This window comes from Cnephaeus nilssonii, assembly GCF_951640355.1.
Source record: "Cnephaeus nilssonii genome assembly, chromosome: 12".
Taxonomy (NCBI): Eukaryota; Metazoa; Chordata; class Mammalia; order Chiroptera; family Vespertilionidae; genus Cnephaeus; species Cnephaeus nilssonii.
Genome location: NC_137083.1, coordinates 17,850,569 through 17,866,900, shown reverse-complemented (window position 1 = coordinate 17,866,900; position 16,332 = coordinate 17,850,569). Strand labels below are relative to the sequence as shown.

The 16,332-nt window shown below is 41.4% G+C and overlaps 1 protein-coding gene across 1 annotated transcript in view; it reads left to right on the top strand.

The window, feature by feature from the left end:
- Nucleotides 1-777: 777 nt before the first annotated feature.
- LRRC72 (leucine rich repeat containing 72) overlaps nt 778-16,332 on the top strand; it is a gene marked incomplete at its 5' end in the record, with an annotated part of 30,858 nt that continues 15,303 nt past the window's right edge. The window contains 4 exons of the mRNA XM_079786835.1: nt 778-793; nt 841-959; nt 5,750-5,823; nt 10,932-11,001. Of these exons, the coding sequence (XP_079642961.1) occupies nt 778-793; nt 841-959; nt 5,750-5,823; nt 10,932-11,001 (279 nt within the window). The remainder of the gene's footprint in view (nt 794-840; nt 960-5,749; nt 5,824-10,931; nt 11,002-16,332) is intronic.

Genomic DNA, 16,332 nt, shown 5'->3' with positions numbered 1-16,332 from the left:
GGCACAGACAGAATCCTGCCTCCAAAGTTTCCCAAGCGAGAGGAGAACCAAGTTCATATAAATAAGATCATAAGATAGCTTGTGCTAGAGGTACCAATAGAACTTGGGGAGACATCAAGTCTCCATAAATAGTGGCTTATCGAACCCATTTTCTGCCAGAGGAAGGACTCCTCAGCTACTGAAGCAATATGTGCTACTGTTGGTCAATCAAGTCAGCAAAGTGTTCTTTTTTTTCCTGGGCACCTGGAGCCTAGGGGTGCCTGGATACTGCCACCCCTAACTCCATCCCAGGCCTGGGTCTAGGGTGAGGCACTGGCCTTACAAAAATGTAAGGTGGCCCACACAAAAATCAGGAAAATAAATCTTAATGCAATGTTTCTGCAAAACATCCATGGTGAAAGAACTTCAAAACTTTAAGTAAAGACAGGATCAACAACTGTTTTTTTCCCCTTTTGTCTCAAGTTCCAATAGGCTTCCACCACCCCTACCCTCCACACGTGACTAGTGGTCACCAGGCCCATCTAATGTTAAGAACCTAAATTTTCTGATATTCTGCTCTCGAATCCATAAAACTGTTAGTATTGGGGGGCTGCCTTTGGGGTCCTCTGACCCACTCTGGCATAGCTGATCACTCGCTCTGCGGCACCCACAGACGCACCGCGTGCAGGGGAAACTACCACGTGGCGGGGGCTGCAAAGGACCCCACGTGCAAACGTCACAGAGGTCAGGATTTGGCTTCAAATCTTCCCTGGTTTGGATTGGCTTTTAGTCCGCGAGATGGTGGTAACTGTTGGTAACCGTGGGAACAATGAGCCGCGGGCCAGACTGGGTCAACCATAGGTGCCGCTGGCCGCCCGGGCGTCCTGATGACCTGGGACCCGAACCATCGGCCCCGCTCCTCCCGACTCTCCTCGAGCCCAGCAAGGGCTCCAGGACGTGCCCTGGAGATCAGCCAGAGGGTAAGGGGCACCCCTTTCCCCAGACCAAGAGCCCCTCGGGTCTTTGCCCGAAGGCCCCAGCCGGCCTGAGGCTGCCCCAGGGGTCTGTGGCGGAGGGGGTGGAGCTTTGGGGACCCCACACTTCCACTAAGGACTGGAGGCTGCCCCTGATACACACTAACAGACTTATACTGGCCTCTCCCTACTTACACCTGCTGCATATATCATTATGGCAGTTTAGAGATTAGGTAACAGAGCCATAAATTTGGGCCTTGACTCACCAAAATTATATATATATATATATATATATATATATATATATATATATATATATATATATATATATCCCCTAAAATGTTGTCCCCTAAAGTGTAAACTGAGGAGGGAAGGTTCTCTGAGGAATCATACAACAAGAGTTGAAGGTGGTTAAGATAATGTCTTAAAGAATAAACTCGAGTGAGGAAAAATGTCCAAAATATGCAACATGGGAGCTAGCAAAGCGTTCTAGAGTTCTGGGACTTGTCTGCAAGGGCTGGGGACTCCGATGAGTACGAAGCCCAGAGTTCTGTAATGAGCTGAAGGCTAAGCCCTAGCTCTCCTGTGGTGCATGAAGGTATAGGACTTTATCTATTATTGCAGTACAAAACCGTCAAAGGGAGGACAGTTCCTTCTATGGGCTGAAATACCCACAGATTAAAAAGCCCACAATTTTCAAACTTTTTTCTGTTTTCTCCATCCTAAGGTGTCAGGCAGTGGAGGAAGCTGCTGCCACCCTCCCTGTTCTAGAACTGCCCACACCCCAATTCTGTGTTGGTTTGTTGTTGTTTTTTTCACTGGCCTATTAACCAGTTAATTTGAAATCTGACTTTTCCCCCTCATCAGGTTACTGAAATTGCTTCACAAATTCAATACCTTTTCTGGGTAATAGCCTCCTACACCCTGTGCGACTACAGGTTCAAATTCTGCCTTCTTGAAATTCACTGTCTCAGCTCCTACTGTCTTTTTGTTTATCCTACTAACTCTACAACCGTCCCTCTTCTGTCCCCTTACCAAACCTACCTCCCGCCTCCTCTTTCTAAAGGCAGATATCTACCTGACAATAATCTTACCTGGGCCCCACTCTCTCCTCGGGGCTGACCTGACTCGCCAGGCTGTACCCACTCTGAGATCTCTGGTGAGATCCCCTTGCCCACTTGCAGCTCTCTGCTGGACACCTTAGCCTGTTTGTTCCACCAGCGCCTCGGTCCCAGCATTTCCAGGCTGAATTTGCCCTCTCTAACAAATAGTCACCTTTGTCATCGTCATGTTATCACATTACCATCATCACCTGCGACTCCCCTGGCCTTATTCTCCACCTCCAGCTACTTGCCAGTTCTCCTCCGCTCCCTCTGCACACCCCACGCCAGAGCTGTTCACAGCGATTCCCACTTGCCACTGTCCTAGGGCAGGCTCAGCGCTCTTGCTTTGATTTTCCAGAGGCGGCCTTGCTTCCTGTCTGCACTTCTCTGCACCCGAGGCCATCATACATGTCACTGCAAATCATCTTCCTGGGGCCTAGTTGTGTGTTTTTTTCCTTTTCACATCTTTTCTCAAGTTTAAAAATCCCTTCTGTTTCCCTATAACCCCAGAATTGAGTCCAGTGATTTTAAAATAACTTGATAATGGATATTGTTAAAAGCATTGATGTAGTTGTCTTGGTAAAAATCAGAATCTTGTTGGACTTACACTGATTTAACCATGCAGTTAGTATAAATATTTCATATATATGTGCATATATATGTATGTATACGTTTATCATAAAATGAAATTAATTTTAAATGAAAATTGCATCAACTATGTGATTGTAAGTTAGAGTTCTTAGGCCTATAAAGTTTTGCCTGCACACTAAGTATACTCTTTGAGCTTAAATTTCAAAGTTAGCACAAATAATATGACCCCAAATCATCTTTCTTAATTTATTTCTCACAGTTGTCTTCCATGTGCCTTTCATTGTAGCCAAAGGCTGCACAGCCCTGCACTCTTCAAATTCTCTTCCCCACATCTTCTCTTTTGTGTAATTACTTCCCTCTGACTAAAACATCCGCCCATCAATATTCTAGTTCTCATTTCTCCTCACCCCTTCAAGCCCACCCCAACTGAAATCTCAGCATACCCAGGCTAAATTCACCAGAGCATATTTTCTTTTTGTCAGAGCCCTTAACACTGACAACCTTCCTTTGCAGCATTTGATGGATAAACGGGCAGATAAGGTGTAGTTCATGCATGCAATGGAATATCATTCAGCCTTAACAAGGAAGGAAGTCTGACACACACTACAACATAGATGATTCTTGAAGACATTATGCTAAGTGAAATAAGCCAGTCACAAAAGGAGAAAAACTCGTGATTCCACTGACATGGGGTACCCAGCGTAGTCAAATTCATAGGGACGGAAAGTAGAAGGGTGGTTGCCAGGCGATGGGGAGGGTGGAAATGCGGAGTTAGTGTTTATTGGGTGCAGAGTTTCATTGGAGAAGATGAAAAACTTCTGGAAATGGATGGTAGAGATGGTTGCACAGCAATGTGAATGTGCTGAACTGTAGGGTTAAAATGGTAAGTTCTATATTATGTATATTTTACCACAATAAAAAAAAAAACCTATCTCAGGGGAAGAATGCTTGTTGTGCTTCTTTAGATGAAAGGAATATGCTGCTAATGAAGTTGTGTGTTGATTGGGAATTGGAGCTGTTCCACCTCGGAGTCACTGAAACTTGAAACCTCTTGGCCCATCTTTGTGTTCTTTGGCACTTTGGCATTAATACAGGATTCCAGATTCATAGGAAATTTTTGGTTGGAAAGAAACATATCATGATCAAAATCTGTGTAAATAAATAATTGATTACGCCAGTGGTTTCTGAATTATGCTGATAGTTTCAATTTCCCTTTTCATCTCTTGATTTTCAAAACTTAATTTAAATCCTTAAATAATCATTCTATGGCTAAACTTTTCAAAATGTGTATTAATCTCTGATTACTAAATTAATATGTGCTTATTATAAAATATTCAAACATTATTAAAACGTATATTGTTTAGAAAGTGAAAGTTCCCCATGATCTCAAGTGATCTACTGTTTACAATTTGGAGTGTGTGCATTTTATGTGCATATAAATGTCATTAATAATGAAAATATTGTTACTCTTTCACATATCCTGTCAATGGCATTGTTACTTAAAAATTATGTTTCTGATATTATTATATGATCAGATATCCATCTCTTTATATTTTTAAGCTACTGTGCAGTATTCTATTGTGAAGCTCCATCTTAATTTAAACTATATTCCAATTAATGGGGCAGATATCATAACTCTGATAATATATGCTGAGGTGAGCAATGATATTTAATTTTGTGTGTGTGTGTGTGTGTGTGTGTACCACTGTGTTTCTGAGTGCTACACATGGAATAACGGGATGAAGTTAAAAGCACATTTATAATTTTAATAGGTAGCTGCTAAATTTTAATTCTACCTTGGCTGGCCTTTAACATCCCAAATACTTTGGCACAGTTGCAATTGACCATATATAACCTGAAGGTTTAGATATTTCAGTTAAAGTACCCAGATGAAGATGTGTAAGCCTGATGTATTGGGTTTTTCCAATCCCCAGATTCAGCTTGCTTGTTAGAGTAACAAAATACCTTGATGGAAATGCCTATACCTGAGCCAATGAATTCTCTAAGCCTCAAGATCCAGCTTGCATAACAGGGGAACTAAGAAAGTTTGGGATGATAAATTAGCAGCTGTCCCCCATCCCTAGGATATCTACCTTCATCACTTCTTTGGATATGTGCTCATCCCATTAAATCTAACTCCTCTTAAAGTCCTCTACTAAATAACAAAACCATTGTCAAAACCTCATAAATCACTTACTGACATTACAACCTCACCACCCACAACAAATCCCAGCTGAAATTTGGTGATTGTTTTGACTCTGATAATTACAATGTTTGTCAGAGTCCAGAAGTGCAATGACTATACTTTCCACTCTTGTTGTGTCTTGTTAGGTTTATTCCTTCATGGAAAATTATAGACAGGCTTTAATTTTTCCATATCATCTTAGGCCATGTGGCCTATAAATGTTATTTTATAATTTAGCAAAGGACCACAAAAGAAAAAGCAAAGTACCTAACTAGTTGTTGTTGGATTTGTATTTTCAAAACAAAGTCTATGGGAATAAAAATTGCTTCTTCTTCCCCAAAAATTCCCACGGTGCAAGATGTTAGTAATTCATGAAAATTAAAGACATGATTTCTTTGCAAAGAAAGGGCAATGACATTTATTCACTCGTTCATTCATTTGTGTGACACTTATTGAGCATTTACAGAGTGCCAAGCACCCGTATGATAATGTACATTATAGTCTACTCCCTTCACCTCCAACCTTGATATTGAGTGTCTTCTGTAAATATGGGAAATCTACCAAATATAAATTCTTTGTGTTTGAAGGAACATTTAAGAATATTTAAAGACTAAATCACTCTACCTCATAGAGAAATGAAAACTTGTTTTTGGAGTATAGGTACACATACACATTTTTTCTCTTTGATTAAAAATTATTTAAGACATCTGTGCCCAGGATTAAGGATAATGAAATTCAACCACAAAAATGATTAAATAATATATAATTGTAGTGTTGGAATTTATCAGTTTAGAGTGGTTGCCTCCATATTCACCTTTCCTTTGATCTTCTTATAGACCTTATTGTTATTGACTTCAAATGTCTCCGTATTTTTGCTCAGTGGAATGTGCCTTGACAGAGTAATTATATGTTATCAGGCAATTGAAGATCAACTAAAGATATGTGGCCACAAGAGGGATGTTGATGTCTTTGAGCTGTTCCTTTCTCAAAAGTAAGTGTACTTTAGGTAAAAAATAGAAAAGCATCGATTATAATGTTTCACAGATTCAAATGTTCTTTTCCAGTCCTCCCTCACCCCGACTCACCCCCATGCCAAAGACTGGATGGGAAAGTAACACACTCTAATTACTTTACCACTTATTGGAATCACAATCTCTATTGGAGAGGCAGCACATTGGAATGGTTGAGAACAAAGATTATGGAGCCAAACTAAGTTTAAACCCCAGTTCTGCCTCTTCCATCTGGGTGATCTTTGTCAGGTTTAGCAAATAAAACTATGGAATATACAATTATATATGAACTAGAGGCCCGGTGCACGAATTCATGCTCGGGTGGGGTCCAGGGAGGGGGAGGTCCGAGATGCAATCAGCCCTCTGGGCAAATGGTGGGACACCCTTGCCGGCCCGGGATCCATCCCGCTGACATTCCCTGACATTCGTGCCGGTTGTCAGGAGCCACCTGGCGGCCGCCGTTATATTAGTTCTTCCTTGCAGAGCATCTAGGGAGGGGAAGCGGTGCCCAAGGCCGACTTCTAGGAGGCCAGCGGAGCTGTCTGTGTCAGGGTGGCCGCACTGCTCCGTCAATGCCTGGCACATTCTCTGGAGATTGGACCTGCAGGACTACTGAGGGAGTGAGTGGCTACCACCTGGCTGGTGGGCCGCAGGGACCGGTCCGTCAGCTGAGCAGTGCTCCTGCTATGGGAGCACACTGACCACCAGGGGGCAGCTCCTGTGTTGAGCGTCTGCCCCCTGGTGGTCAGTGTGCATCATAATGACCAGTAGACCGGTCGTTTGGTCGTTCCGTCACTTAGGCTTTTATATATATAGATTTTAGAGAAACAAATAAATATATATTTTTAGGATAAGTATGTCCCACACTGCACTTGCTGTTACTCTGAAATTCACAAACTGGGTATCCTATATTTTATCTGGGACCCTGATCACCTGCATACTTATAACAATACTACCTGCTTCACAGGGTCGTTGTGAGGATTAAGTGAATGAGTAGGTGGGGAGGGCCTGGTACACAGTAAGCATTCAATGAGCATTAGTACAGTTAATATTATTACTACTACTAGAGAAGAACAACTCATTATACCCCTATACTATAAAAATAACCCCTACCTAACAATCCCTATACTAATTTATTGGTAAGTGGGAAAACCTCTCCTTTTTATAATAACCTTCTTTGATTCCACTCCAACTCCCCAAGGTGGCACATGGCAAAAGTCACTGTGCTCTGCAGAGCAGTCACCGTGCCTGAGATAGAAGCCAGGAGGAGGGGGAAGGAGAAGTTCTGGGTTGGATTGGACTCTGACAGTACAGTGTGTACTAGCCAAGTGACACCTGTGCATTCACAGTTTGCATTTTAATAATGATGTCCCTATTCTTCCCTTCAAGCTGTTTAATCTCTGTGAATTTTATGCATTTTTTAAAAATAAGCTTAATACATTTCTACTCACACGTAATTTGTAGAACTCAGTTACTCTTTAAAGAAAATGTTCTACTTTGCCCTGGCTGGGGGGCTCAGTTGGTTGGAGCATTGTTCAGTGCACCAAAAAGGTTGTGGGTTAAATTTCTGGTCAAGGCACAGAGAGGAGGCAATCAATCGATGTTTCTCTCTCCCCCCCTCTGTTTCTTTCTCTCCCTTCTTCTCTCTCTAAAATCAATAAAAACATATCCTTGGGTGAGAATTGTTTTTAAATGTTCTACTTTATCAATGAAGTTAATTACTTTATCTCTGGTAATAGAAGAAAATCCTTTATTAATAAACACTAGGAGCCCGTTGCACGAAGTTTCGTGCAATAGACTTTTCATTCACCTGGCTGCCAGCACCAGTTATCCGCCAGCAGTTGTCCTCTGGCCACCCGCCGATCAGAGCGCCTCCCGCCAGCACGATCGGCCACCTCGAGAGGAACTCCGATCAGGAGGCGCTCCGATCGGCGGGTGGCCAGAGGAAAACTGCTGCTGGCGGAAAACTGGTGCCAGCAGCCACGCAATCGGCCACCCCGAGTTCCGCCACCAGCGTCTTCCGCAGCGCTGGCCGTTTAAGCCTGCGGGAGGAGCGGGGGTCGGAGACTCACGAGTCCCCGCCCCCCGCTCCTACCGCCAGACAATCGGCCAACCTGAGTCCCGCCCCCGCGCCTCCAGCCGGCCCTATCGTGGGTGTAGCAGAGTGATGGTAATTAGCATATTACCATTTTATTAGGTATGATGTTTCTTTTGTTATATATAAATAATTTTTTTTGCCGAAACCGGTTTGGCTCAGTGGATAGAGCGTCGGTCTGCGGACTGAAAGGTCCCAGGTTCGATTCCGGTCAAGGGCATGTACATTGGTTGCGGGCACATCCCCGGTAGGGGGTGTGCAGGAGGCAGCTGGTCGATGTTTCTTTCTCATCGATGTTTCTAGCTCTCTATCCCTCTCCCTTCCTCTCTGTAAAAAATCAATAAAATATATTTTTAAAAAAAAAAATAAAATAAATAAATAATTTTTAATTTATTAGTGCAGAGAAAACATATTTATCTTTGCTGTGGCCCTGAATCTCTTGGAAGCAAGGGAATAAATAACTGGCAAATTTAAGATTTTTAAATATATATATTTTATTATGGGACAGTTATGGTAGATAATTCTGACACACTTAGGGTCATGCTTTGAACCTTTCTATATAGATTAGCTACTTTCACAACAGCAATCAATATTTTATGTGATCAAATGATGGCACCTCGACCTTTCATGATTTTAACAACTGTACACTATTGACCTAACGGGTAAGTAGATAACAAAAAGAAAAGATTTAAAGCATTAGGAAAAAATTAGAAATATTTATCTTCTGACAGTGGGTAATTAGTGGTCTTCTCAATTAAAGGACAACACATTTTTTATCCTAAGAATACTAGGTTGCCACTTAACCCATCTGGGTACAAAAAAAAATAAAATCTTGCACAGTCCAGACGCCAGTAAACTGGGTTATTTGCCTGTCTCTGTTGCGCTTGGAAAGCATCTTACCAATGACTCCTGGAGTAATCACTGAGAACACATACTATGGCAGATGTTCTTTAGAGAATAACAGCTACTAAATATAAAAAGGAGAGCATGACAAGGCAGCATTTTATAATACCAAATCTACTGATTCAGGCAAAAGTTACCCAGAGAAGCTAAACCCATTGAACAAATAGTTATTAAGTAATGAGACATACACATAGTCTCTGAGTTTTGCCCCACATATTACTTTTCAATGATAAAATGTGTACTTTTTATAGTGGAGAGACCTGGCAGATACAGGCTTAACCCAGCGACCGACCTTTTAGCTTCACCAACAGTGGGACAAGCAGCAGCATTTGTCTCCCGGTGTGATGCAGTAATTACCACCTTTGTTACTGAAAAATGGTCTACCTTAGATTTAATCATGAGGAAGTAATCAGGCAAATCAATAATGTGAGACATTCTATCATACAGCTGTCCTGGACTCTTCAAAAAGTCAATGTTAAGGGGGAAAAAAGGAAAGTGGCTGTTCTAAATTTAAGGCTAAGGGATTATACCAACTGAAAAAGTCATGCATGACTGTTGATAGGATTATGGATTTAAACAAACTATAAAATATAGGAGGGACAGTTTGAATATGAACAGTAAATTAGGCAACAGGGACAGTTTGAATATGAACAGTACATTAGATGATATTAATGAATTCAATTTCATTTTCTTAGGTGTGATAATGGCGTTGTGGTTATACAGGAGAATGTCCCTATTTAAGGGATGTGCATGAAGAATATAGGAGTGAGAGCCCTGCAATAATAAGTCTGCAATTTATTTTCAAGTGATGCCCCCAGAAAATAACCAACCAATAAGTAGATATATTATAAAGGAAAGAGAGAATGAGTGGCAAAACATTAAAAACTATAAGTGCTATAAACGCATTCATTATGTTATTCCTTCACCTTTTCTTAGATTTGAAAGTTTTCAATATAAAAATTTGATGAGAGTGGCTTCTCTTGTTTAGAAATGTTTGCATGATTTAAGAAATATATTTGCTTAAAAAAATAGGAAAATAATTAGTCGCTCAGTGTCGCAAGGTTAAAGAAATATAAATGTGAAAGTATGTTGCCACATGAGTTAATGTAGGTAATATTAGTTAACGTTAATATTTTTAAATTGCTTAGAAAAGTGCCTGGCACACAGGGTGTGCTCCATACATTTGTGATAAATAGAGACATGCGTGTATGCATACTCAGCCTGGGCCCACAATTTCTGCCCTGAGAAACAGAAGACATGCGAATACCCCAGCCCACAGCCGTCACTCAGAGGCTTCGCCCTCTTTGCTGACAGCTCCCCATCCACACCCATGGCTGTCCCTTAGCTGAGTGAGCTGCACCAGCAACAAGGCCCAGTTCAAGAAGGATAGGCAATATTTTGACCTCATCCTATATTATAAAGAGCTAATATGCTAATTAGACTGAACAGCCGAACGACCTTCCAGACATCCTTCTGGACAACCTTCCAGACAAAGCCGGGACTGCGAGGGCCAACCAAGGCAGCTGGGGCTGCAAGTGCCGAGCCCCTTGCCCGCATTTCGTGCATCGGGCCTCCAGTGTTCAATAAACAACAAAGGGAGAATAAAACACTGTACTCTGCCTCAGTCTCTTGGTGCACTGCAATCTCCATATCTTACACCCAGTCTGCCCAAGATCTGGACAAACCGAAAGCAAGAAGCTTGCAGACACTGTTGAAGCAGGAGCTGATGCATTCCCCACATTTACCTGTGAGTTCAGTGTCTTCTGCCCTCTTATCCCTCTCCCTGCTCCCCAGTAAAATCTTTTTTTTTAAATTGAGATTCAAATAAATTAAATTGTAATGAGGTATAAATTTCTACTAATGTGATAAATGCTCCCCTTTAAGTATTTGTTTTAACTGACTAACAAAATCTTAATCCAAATGAACGAAGTATTAAAAATGAAAGTTGGGACATTAACATCAAAGTGCCAACAATTTTGAAAGGACAAAGAAAGAAGTTTATTCAGTTACTCCAAAGTCATACTATATATCCTGCCTTACCTACAACTGAACTAATCATTGCTAATATTTACCTTTTATTTTCTTTTTCAGGGAGCTGACAGATGTTATTGATCTTTCTAGGTTTAGAAAATTAAAATACTTATGGCTACATCATAACAAGGTAACATTATATTTTATCTTTAAATGTCTCTATAATTAAGTTGCTATCATGTTTTCATAGAGCTAATTTTTAAAAGTATTATTTTCTATACCTAACTTAAACTTAGGTGAGACAGTTTATATGCATGTAGGTATGCATAATGAATAGCACAGTTTGCGAGATGATCTTACATCACAACTCCTTGTGTCTCCATGTCCTGTCAAAGCTGCTTGGAGGAGGCTCTTCCTTCCAGTCCCAGGGCTTGTCTCACCTCTCCTATGTCATCAGAAATCTTTTTTTTAAATATATTTTTATTGACTTCATAGAGGAAGGGAGAGGGAAAGAGGGACAGAAACATCAATGATGAGAGAGAACCTCGATTGGCTGCCTCCCGCACGCCCCCCAATGGGGATCAAGCCCACAACCCAGGCATGTGCCCTTGACCAGAATCGAACCTGGGACCTTTCCGTACTCAGGCCGACGCTCTATCCACTGAGCCAAACCAGCTAGGGCAGAAATCTTACAGTTCATTTGAATTATAGTCACAGTTCGGAAATAAGAATGTCTAGGAGAATATATTAATCAACTTTTGATCTTCACTCATAAATGAGATAGCCCCTCACCTTCCCTCCCATATCCAGCTAAGCCTGATGGCAGAGTGCCACCTGCCTTCTTTATCAGCTAAGGAGGTGTGGTGGGTTTTCATTCCTTCTCACCTTCACCCCGATCTTCTCTAGGCTTGGTACAAAATCTCTAGGAATGGGGAGATGTGGAGGTAGAGGAAAGGCAAGGGAGAAAGTTATTTGATTTGCACCCTCTGGTACTAAAAAAAAAAAAAAAAGAGCTTTTTCTCTTGATGGGTTATTCAGGAGCTTCCCTACTAGGTTACTCCAACTGTAATTCCTCTCTGCTGGCCACTTCTGACCGCCCCTCGCCTCTATCCCAGTGGCACTTACAACTGAATGTTTCCTGGCCTCGACAAAGCACCCTCTTGGGCAGGATCTCTTGTAAAGTGCCCCAGATCAATATTCCTACCACCGTCTCCCATGCAATCCCCAGGGCTCACACACCTTTGTCCTGCTATCAGAGGCTAAGGGGTGGGTTACCTCCCGGTTGCTACCCATGCTGACCTAGCCTCCTCAGTAAGTGCTAAGCACTAAGCTATCGTGTCCCCAACTGCAGGGACACCCTTCAAGGTCACTGGGTGTGGCCCCTATATCTTCTCTTAGAGGCTAGCATTTAGGAGGCCACCACCTTCCCCACTGTGCGAGCCTGGGGGCTGTAAGCCATCTCCAAGCCAAAAAGCAAGACTGAACCAACATGCAGACCCAATCATTACAGTTAGCTGGTCAGTAAGTTGGTTATTCTCAACTTTCAAAAATTTGAGTTCCCAGCAGCTTTTATTTTACTCATTGTAAATCCATTATACCATCTTAGCATTTTGAATGTAGACTTTCAAATGCCAGCTGAATAAAAAAAGGTTTCTTGAGTTTTCAGCAATAGTGTGCTTGTCAAGCAGTAGTCCAGACTCACATTGAATCTTGAAGCAGCCATGTTTATGAAAGTATTTCAATATCACATTGCATTTCCAGTCTTTTTTAAAATCAACTAAATGGAAAATGAAAGAGCTTCTAGTATTAAGTGTAAGCACAAGTCTCATAAGCTTGAAATGATTTCTAGAAGAACAAACACAAATAGCTTTGAGACCCAGCCAGCTAACGACTGAAATGGAAAGTACTTGCACTTAAGGACATACAAGTTCAAAACGCTTTATAGCACTCTGCCAAAAACTATCCTGGGTCACAGTGGGCGACCTCTGATGAGAAAAAGATGGAAATCACAAGGCATGGCAAAAGTGACTAATCTTTGTTTCTCATGTGTGCTCCTTGTGGTGTTCAGTTTTAAAGGAAAGAACATGTACAGATGTTGGCAATAGGTCTAAAGAGAGAGGTGATTAGGGATTTTGTAATATTTTTTTTTTTTTTTTTTGCGTTCTGGTAGTGGACACCATCCCACTTCCAACCAGTCATTGAATGTTCAGACAGTTGACTGGCAGATACGTTATGTACATAGGAAGGGACTGTGTATAGTGTCAACCAATTTACTTTCTTTGGTTTTTAAAGGGGGGTTGGCATGGGAGGGATGTAACAATAGGCAATATTCATTTCTTGTACTTGATTTTTTATGTTCAACAAACTAGCTTTATTATTTCCAAAATTACCATCAGTTAACTTTGTTTTTAGACCCATGCACCAGGAGGTCACAGGTTCGACTCCCAGTCAGGGGACATGCCTAGGTTGCAGGCTCGATCCCCAGCAGGGGGCGTGCAGGAGGCAACTGATTGATGTTTCTTTCTCATGTTTCTCTCTCAATGATGTTTCTACCTCTTTTTCCCTCTCCCTTCCTCTCTCTCTAACATCAATTGAAAATATTTTTTAAAAACTACTTATTTAGCCCACATAACACTTTGAAAGGAGAGCATACCCAAAATAAGTTTTAAGTGGTTGTGGGTAAGTGAATAAGCTGTTGTGAGTTTTCTTATTGATCAATAACTTACTGGTTGCTAAGTTACCACACTTCATGAAAAAATAAAATTTTTTTCAAGATCCAAAACTCTAATGGGCATAATATTAGCTATGATAGTACTTCCTCAGAGGGCCTTTGTTTCCTCTGGATATTTTCTTGCCTGGATATGAAGCCAGGAATCATCCTGCTAACTTGAGAATGGATCCAACATTGAGACAAAAGCAGAGCCCAGAGAATCATTGAGAGACTAAGACTGAGGCTCTCACAAGCTCTAGACTTCTTGGTGTGTGACATAAATATATGTTCTAATTTACATACCATTATGAGTTGCGTTTAGGAGTTACTTGGAGCCAGTAGCATCCTATCTGGCACAGCTTATTCTGTACTTGCATTAGGCCATTGATAGAATCCTATATAATAAAAGCCCAGCAACCATAACGGCAGAGCAACCAGAACGACCGCTCAACCAGTCACTATGAGGTGCACTGACCACCTCTCGGTCCCTCCCCCCCTACCCCACCCCCACCCCGGCCAGCAGGCTCCGATCGCCGGATGGTGAATGGGGATCCAGGGTGGGTGGCGGGGGATGTGGGAGGTGCCAGGCCAAGGCCCCCACACTGCTGGTTGCCACACACACAGAGGCCGACCTGCAGCAGGAGTGGGGCTACAAGCAGGTGGGACCAGCCGACCTCTTGGTCCCTCCCCTCGGCTGTCAGGCTCCCATCACCCGATGGCAAACTGGGAACCTGGGTGGGTGGTGGCGGGGGGCGAGGCTGGCTGCCGGCAGCTGGGGAAGATGGTCCTGATCAAAAGCTAGGCCTAGGGACCATACTGTGCACGATTTCATGCACCGGTCCTCTAGTACAGTGGTCGGCAAACTCATTAGTCAACAGAGCCAAATATCAACAGTACAATTGATTGAAATTTCTTTTGAGAGCCAAATTTTTTAAACTTAAACTTCTTCTAATGCCACTTCTTCAAAATAGACTCACCCAGGCCATGGTATTTTGTGGAAGAGCCACACTCAAGGGGCCAAAGAGCCACATGTGGCTCGCGAGCCGCAGTTTGCCGACCACGGGTCTAGTATAACAATAAATGTGATGGTACCTGCTCTAGTGATAAAAACAGGAAGTGCAGAGGGAGTGGCTGGTGAGGACATTGCATTCGCAAACTGCGTGGAGTGGAATGAGAGAAAGCAGTGTCTTGGGAGGCAGTGACTGTAGCCTGCTCTGTTTGGAGCCCTGCACACTAGAAGGGTGAATACTTCTCCCCTAGTATCTAGTGGATGATAAACACTTCAGGTCTGACCCTGGACTAGCAAACTAAATAGGTACAGGTTGTTCCTAAGGACCTCCAATGCCCCAGCTTTCCTAGGTTTGCTCAGGCGACTCTGGTTCCTTCATTATGCTCTCGGAGGGCTGGTTTTTCCCTCACATCACATAGGTATTCACTAGTTCTGCTCCTCCTCCCTTTATGGGTCACATTTTTCTAACCTCGCCTGGTTTGATAAGTGGGAGACAGCTGCACTCAGGCCTTCTCAAGACGCCCTTCCATGGCCCATCTTCGAGCGGGCCTGAGTGAGGCAATTTTCGGTACACAGTTTATCCCTTCCAACTTTTTATAAGAAGTTGAGTCTGCTCAGACAATTGATCTAAGTGATTTATTTGTCTTTTATACTGCAATTAAGTTGTGTTCTGGTTCATTACCTCAAAAATTTTTTCAGCTATTTAATAATAAGCCTGTAATATTGCTAGCACAATGCTAGTATTTTTCTATTTCTGGAAGAACCAGCAGTACTTTGGTAGTTTCATTTGGCTCAGATTAGAATAAGCTTTTGATTAAAAAAGCAAACAAACAAAAAAAACCTGCATGATGCCTTACCATGCAGCTGTCCAAAATGGAATCTGAGTTTCTTCCCGGTAGCAAAAACCAGTTGACAAAGTTTACAAACTGAATTTAAATGAAAATGAGTCTTCTAGCAAATTCATTGTTTATAAACTTCATTATCTGAAAAATAATTGAAATACTTATTTATAATAACATTTTTCATGCAAGCTGACTAGAGAATGACTAGGCTGAAGTAAACAAAATTGCCTTAAAAAAGATCCTGAGCTTATGATATGCCATTTCTCATCTTCCAGACATTTAGTACATATTGAAAATTTGCTAGTGAGAAGAAATTTATGTGTTTTAGGAAGGATTATTGGTGTTCAATACTAGTAAACCACAATTTTAAAATTGAAATACTTATTTTTAATGTGCTGTTTTAAATATTTTTAAAGAATTTTTTCAATAGCAGTACTCATTTTCAGATAGCTTTCTGAGCTTTGTATCATGAATTTTAGTTGGTTCCTTTAATCAGGTTTGGGTATACATATATTAATTATTTATTTGTACATACCCTCCCTTTTCAAAAAAAAAATTTAGAGCAGCACAAATCCCATGGTAGAGTGTAAGACCTGTAAAAAAATAAAACAAACTAGTGTGCATTCCATATAATTTGGGTTCTTGTGTGTTTCTGTTACCTCGGGGCAACATTAATTATATCCCTCATGTCAACTTTGTTAAAAGAATCATATTTTGCCAAATATTTAAAACCTCCTCAAAAAAAGTAAGTCAAGGTAAATAACCTAAATAAGATCTCAATGCATGGTTGTGAAATTCATAGATATGTGCACTATATATTTGGTTATTCTTAAAAATGATTTATCAGGAATGTAACCTATTTTTGGAAAAGAGCTTATACAAAAATTTTAGTAACATGGAATAAAGAAGGGAAAACAGAATAAAAGTCTGTTTATACTGAATTAAATAGTTGTAATATAT